Source organism: Salvelinus sp. IW2-2015, linkage group LG36 (assembly GCF_002910315.2).
Source record: "Salvelinus sp. IW2-2015 linkage group LG36, ASM291031v2, whole genome shotgun sequence".
Taxonomy (NCBI): domain Eukaryota; kingdom Metazoa; phylum Chordata; class Actinopteri; order Salmoniformes; family Salmonidae; genus Salvelinus; species Salvelinus sp. IW2-2015.
Window position 1 is genome coordinate 10098800 of NC_036875.1, and position 7124 is coordinate 10105923.

Consider the following 7124-nt stretch of genomic DNA (forward strand, 5'->3'; position numbering starts at 1 on the left):
TGGTGATCCTAACTGGCCAAAGACAGGGAATTTTTACTAGGATTAAATGTCAGGAATTGTGGAAAAACTGAGTTTAAATGTATTTGGCTAAGGTGTATGCAAACTTCCGACTTCAACTGTAGCGTTCCCCTGGCATTCACCAAACCCAGATTCGTCCATCGGACTGCCTGATGGTGAAGCGTGATTCATCATTCCAGAGAACGCTTTTCCAGTGCTCCTGAGTCCACCCGGCACCACTCCACCCGACGCTTGGCATTGCGCTTAGGCTTGTGTGTTGCAGCTCGGCCATGGAAACCCATTTCATGAAGCTCCCGACGAACAGTTCTTGTGCTGACGTTGCTTCAACAGGCAGTTTGGAACTCGGTAGTGAGTGTTGCAACCGATGACAGACGATTTTTACACGCTACGCGCTTCAGCACTCGGCGGTCCTGTTCTGTGAGCTTGTGTGGCCTACCACTTTGCGGCTGAGCCGTTGTTCCTCCTATACTTTTCCACTTTACAATAACAGCACTTACAGTTGACCGGGGCAGCTCTAGCAGGGAAGAAATTCAACGAACTGACTTGTTGGAAAGTTGGACTCCTATGAAGGTGCCATGTAGAAAGTCACTGAGCTCTTCAGTAAGGCCATTCTACTGACAAAGTTTGTCTATGGAGATTGTACGACTTTGTGCTTGATTTTATACAGCTTTATCAGCAACGGGTGTGGCTGAAATAGCCGAATTCACAAATTTGAAGTGGTGTCCACACGGTTTTGTATATATAGTGTATCATAACCACAGCTAGCTCACCATATTAGCTAAAGTAACGTCATAGTCAACATAGCTAATATAACTAACGCGTTAGTAAACCCGCTACAATCATGCAGTACAGTGTAGTACACAGTTTAGCAGGTACACCGGTGGCAATAAATTAGTATAACCAAAAGCTTACTTTGACTTGGAAGAGTTCCAGTGTTGGATATCCAGCTAGCTAACATCCCTCTGTTTGAGCCAGGTGTTTGAGAAGGCTAAACTAGCTAGCTGCATTTGCTAGCTAGCTAAGTAAGTGAAAGTGAAAAGAAATGAAGAAAGATCTTTCTCTCTCTCTATCTCTTGCTTCTCCTTTATTTTTGAAGAAATGAATTTGTTCAAAACTATTGTCTTTCTCTCTCTTTGAGTCTACTATTCTCCACATTTCATGCACTGTAGTGCTAGCTAACTGTAGCTTATGATTTCAGTACTAGATTCGTTATCTGATCCTTTGATTGGGTGGACAACATGTTAGTTCATGCTGCAAGAGCTCTGATAGGTTGGATGATGTCTTCCAGAAGTTGTCATAATTACTGTGTAAATCTACGGAAGGGGGTGAGAACCATGACCCTCCTAGGTTTTGTATTGAAGTCAATGTACCCAGAAGAGGACACAAGCTAGCTGTCCTCTGGCTACACCATGGTGCTACGCTACAGAGCGCTGTTGAGGCTACTGTAGACCTTCATTGCAAAACAGTGTGTTTCAATACATTATTTGGTGACCTGAATATATTTTGTATAGTTTTATCTTACAAGGATAACTGTTGAAATGTTTAACTTTTTATTTTTATGAAATTCACTGAGGAAGATGGTCCTCCCCTTCCTCCTCTGAGGAGCCTCCACTGTTATACTGCTTTCAAAGTTATTACATAAAACATATAGCCAACTGTAATTGTTATTTCTTGTGAATACATTTATTTACCTGAAACTTAATTTATTATTTTCTTTAGGAATTGATACTGACAATGAAATAAAACTAAAGATTTGAGCTGCTGCTCTACGGACTTAAAGCAACACTTTCTGTTTTCATGAGGTATGACAAACATCTCACCTATGAGTGAACCTACAATCACAGAAAAGCCTGCGGTGAGATCCGATCTCACACGGCCACAAATCAGTTCTTTTAAGCATGCTGTTTTGACATGATACAGCTGTCTCTGCTGAATCGACAGAACAAACAAATGATCAGGAAGCAGGCCCCTCCCACGGAGTGCATACCTTTCAATTTCGTTCTGGCTCTATGCCAGATCAAACCCTACAGACATCAGGGCTCTTACACAGAATCTAGCAGCTTGACTAATAGATGACAACTATACACACCATTACAGTGTACATGCACATTTATGGGAACGGTATACATAAACCTGCAACACCCTTTGATGGTAAGGAAATCAGCTACTTCGTCAGTTAAAAGGAATCAGGCGCTCACAGCACATAGAATCATAAGACTGCCCTCCGTTTTCCTCGAGACTAAGAGCAGCTATAAGGTTTAACACAACAATACTTCCTCTGAAAGGCTGACATCTCTCTCTCCCATCTATTTCCTTCCTCTCCGTTAGCTCGCTTCAGAATGAGATCCAGCAATACCACGGAACCCTGCAATTCAAGTGGAGGAAAGAGAGTCCCAGCAGTACCAGGAAGTCTTTACAAACAGCTCTGTATATTTACCTTCCTGCCTGGATGGAAGGGGTGAGTTAGGGGGCCAAAGCCCCACTGAGGCAGCGACAGAATCATTTTCGACGACTCCCAGCGCGTTAGGGTGAAAACAAGTAAACCACAAAGACGAACGTGTGTGTATGTCACACACAGGAAGACAAACGATAAAGGCATGGGGTGGGGTAGGAAAGCTCAACCTAAAGTTCTCATTATCCAAGATTGAGAGTAGATGAATGGAAAGTCTTTCCATACTTCCAAATTCATCAAATTAAAATAATAATATGATAAGTCAGTTAGGAAAATCTCACACAAAACATTATCAACATATTACATTCGATTAGTCTTAAAGGAGACTCTGCAGGCCATCAGGTGTATCAAATTGCAGAGACAATTCAATAAAAGCTTTTAGAGTGGACGCTACACTCGTGATAATGTTCGTCTTGTAACACAAACTTTTACTTTAGAAGACAGCACTAAAACTACACAAATTCCTCATAATAAAAATGTAAATCAGTCTTAGTTTTGCCAGAAGTCTGCTCTGCAGACAGTTTTTCAACAATAAACAGAGAGGAGCTTGGACAGGACAGAGTTAACATGCTGCACTGTAGATCCCCATGACAGACAGCACTCTGCCCATCTGTCTCCAGCACTCACTGGTCATGTGATGTCAGCACCAAAGGGATGTGATCATGTGGCAAGTGATCTATGTTTGACTTACAGCACAGAGGGATAGAATATCAAACACTGATGTTTTGCTGTCAACAGCACATTGCTCAATCAGAGAGCTTTGGCTTAATTGTTGGTCAGTTGAGAGGGGTTGTAATAGAACATTGCAAACTCACTTGTCACGTTTTTTTTATGTCTTAATGGTGAAAGACACATTCATATTTGAAGAATGTGTGTAAGAATTCTAAGGACGTTTCATCTAGTGCCCAAACCTTAGCAATGACTAAATGTAGAGCATGCAATTTATGCCAAATGGGAAAGAAATATATATTTTCATTTCATACTATCGTGGCCACAAATTAGACCTTTCTTATTTATTGTTTTACTTTGAAAGCAAATAGTGAACATTGACTAACCCACATCCATGATCTGATATTCAGTTGATTATAAGCAGAAATAATTCATATCCGTATTGTTAGAAAATACATGATTGACATGCACTCATTTTCAATAATCTTTCCTATTCCCCGTTTTTCATAATCAATTTCCCCTTTCGTGAATTATTTATCAATGAAATAGCCTGATACGAGATGTTTATTGGTTTTCCTCATAAATAAGATATGTTCTCATGAAAAAAGATAATAAGGGTCTTGATGAGAAGTGAGAATGTAAGTTTGTTCAACCCTGACTACGCTCTGCCTCCATAATAATTGTCTTTGCAAAGTAAAAATCAACAACATAGATTGCAATATTCCTGCTACATTACGATTGATATTATAACTGTTGTTGCTTTATTTAATTGCATACTCATTTACATTATTTACACAAGAAGCAATGAATAAGACATGATTACCTTTATGGCCCACGTGTCACCATTGAAAGCTTTCTAACCCTGATGAGGCTTTTCAATGTATTCTCTCTTTTTATGAGAGCCTCTTGGCGGAGAGAGACTCAACAGCAGGGTGGGTTTTACTGTGCACTGGGTAGGCCATCATTTTGCTCATGTCAAAAGTCGCCAAGAATGAGAATCATAGGAGCACAATGGGTGCTCTTTCAGCCCTGCGCCAACATAAAGAGCAGCACCTCTGTGTTGTTCAATTGTATACATTCCGCTGCCAGGCAACTCTCCAAACTTTATTGTAAACATTGTATAGGGCTTTTTCAGGCTCAGCATAATGCCATTGTTCACAGTCTCTGTATGTAATGTCCGATGCCAGTTAATGTGTTCACTTTTCATTGATTAAAGGCTTGTGTTGACAACAAATACCATTGCTTTTTATTTATTTCAGGACTGGGAGCTGTGAGGATTTTAACAGTGATAGAACTTGTAAAAGCTTATTTACGTCAATGTAAACACTTTTTCAGCAGTAAGGACCATCTGTTGTTCAACTGCAAATCTGTGACCCCCTAGTCTAGCTGTTCAATCCAATACTGGATCACTCACATAGATAGATATCACTTGCACTGACACCAGTGTTCAAGTACTCGGTTATTAACCTAAAAGCAGCCTGTTCTGCGCCACTTGAATTCCTCAATCCCAGTACAGTAGCTGGTCTCCTGCCGAGACAGAAAGTTGCTTGAAAAACATGCTCCAATTTTCTGTGCTTTGTCAATGCTTTTCATTCCTGTGACAGTATCTCATAACAAATTGACAAAAACAAGAACCCGAACAATGAATAATGCAATATTTATGCACTGACTGAATGTGATACAGCTCTTCTATACAAAATGAATATCACAAAAAAAGACCATAGAATATCACTAAATGTTAAATGTTTCAAACATCAGATACACAATTAAATAGACGGCATGTTTACAGCCATGGAGAGAAATCTGTGCCAGGCCCCCGCAATAAGACAATAACAGAGTAATTTAATTTGGATCCCAGCAAAGAGGAAAGCAGGACACAGCAGGACAGGGATAATGTAAACCACCATGTCAGTTATCCACAAAGCAGGGCCCTGTTTGAAGTGGACAAGCCATTTCTGTATTAAGGCCACCCCACACATATCTGGTGTGTCATAAAACAAAGTGAATGGGGCCACATCCTTTTCCATGCGGAAATCAAATGAATGGCCCTATTCTTGAATCAAATTCAAAGAATCAGTCTTTAGTCAATGGAAGAATGGGATTAGAAGGAAAAAACACTGAGGAATATTGCTCATCAGTAGGAAGATGAGTTAAGGCAGCATTTTATGACTAAATGACCAGCAGCTGTGAATGCAGGTGATATGTTGACTAACTTTGGCAAATAAGCTAATAGTTTCTCTTCAAATGATATCTTCAAAGAAAAGAGAAACCCATAACCTGCTCTTGCTAGTATCACTTATTTTTATTGAATCTCTTCAAATTATATCCAAATGGTAAATAAACAGCCCATGCATTCATAACACAGCTATAATAGGCTGTGTTGCTAACACAATGTAATTCTAAAATCCTGTTTAATGTCCTTTTCATTGGATCGACACACTCAGATGTCTATCCCTGTTTGAAAACATATCCTCATATCGCTCTGTGACCTTGTCATATAGGCAGCCAAGCTGATTAAACATGTATGGAGCCTAAGTGATGCAAAGTATTCTGTAGGAGCCTCTTGATGATCATAGGAGATGCCTGTAATTCAACTAAGGACTGTCAGTTGACCCCATATGCCCTCTGATTTTCAACACAAAATGTATTAAGGATGCTCTAAAGAATTCTATGAAACCTGACTTGCGCTCTTATGACCATGAATCAATACAAAATAGAATATCAAATACTGCATAAACAATTCATAATAGTTTAATAAATTGGATGTATCTTGATCTAAAACTTAAAGGTCCAATGCAGCCGTTTTTATCTCAATATCCAATCATTTCAGGGTAACAATTAAGTACCTTACTGTGATTGTTTTAAATTAAAATGGTCAAAAAGAAACCAAAATTCATTACTTAAGCAAGGATTTTGCTAGGACTGTCTTGGAGTGGGGAGGGGAAAACTGAAAACTAGATGTTATTGGCAGTGAGGTTTGGAACTCGCTTTCTTATTGGTCACCAGGCAGGCCAAAACCATCTCACAAAAACTGGCTCTTACACTAAAAGGGCATTATCACAATTTTCACAGTTTCACAGTATTATTCCAATAGTATTATTCCTCATAGTGTGAAAATATATATAAAACACAAGAAAATCACGTTGTTGACTGCACTGGACCTTTAATTATACATTGCAGTGGTTAAGGGATTTGGTAATAACAGTAATCCTATAAATTGAATGTCCTTTCTATTAGCTAACCCTGGAGAGCCACAATCTGGCCAATGTGAATCTAAATGATCCAAGTCAATAGTAACAACAAATATGTATGTCAGAAGAGTTTGACAGGTGTGGAGATGCACTAAATAAAGTCATCTCAACATATTTTCCTGAATAGGCGATAATATGCGTTTCAAATAAACATAACCCTAACGAACAAGAAATCTTACGGACAAAGTAGAGTACAATAATCGGGGCAGATGATGAAGAACATTTTCTTATCAATTGTCGAATCTAACCGCGCATTGATAATTTTACAATGTAGCTACTTTTCAAGTACATAGAACACGGTTTTACTTTACCTTCGCTTGCAGGTATTGGGGGTAGTAATATGAGTACTGGGGGTACATCTGTTGTTGCCACGCTTTTCCCATGAATATAGAAATATGAACTAGTCGGTTACTTCAGTATTTCCGTCTATTCCGTTTTTCCAAAGTCAATTCTCTCGTTGGGGCGGGAGACCTCACCCTGGAACCAAACAGCGAAACAGTGGAATGTCCCAATGTCAGCCAGCCTCCGTGCAAATGAACTGCGTTTCTGCGTGGGAGTTGGACCTGATTCGGGTAATGGGCTTTCTCTGGTGTGTGTACATTCTGACTAGAGCTAAAGTGGTCACCGCAAATGCTGACCAGTTGGCTATGCATGAAACATTCAGAATAGTTTAAAGACAACCGTTTTATGCATTTAGATAATACAATTTGTAGTTGAAGATACAATAACGAAAT

At 39.4% G+C, this 7124-nt stretch overlaps 1 protein-coding gene across 4 annotated transcripts in view; it reads right to left on the reverse strand.

Annotated features, from left to right (window-relative positions):
- The window catches only part of LOC111959475 (RNA-binding motif, single-stranded-interacting protein 1), a 74200-nt gene extending 67327 nt beyond the window's left edge, over positions 1–6873 (reverse strand). For 3 of the 4 annotated variants that reach the window (XM_023981071.2, XM_070437740.1, XM_023981070.2), the window contains exon 1: positions 6702–6873. In XM_023981071.2, the coding sequence (XP_023836839.1) occupies positions 6702–6773 (72 nt within the window). In that variant the 5' untranslated portion in view covers positions 6774–6873. Of the gene's footprint in view, positions 1–2455; positions 2557–6701 lie in introns of those variants that run through there. The other variant, XM_023981068.2, reaches the window with a different exon arrangement.
- Between the last annotated feature and the right edge of the window lie 251 nt (positions 6874–7124).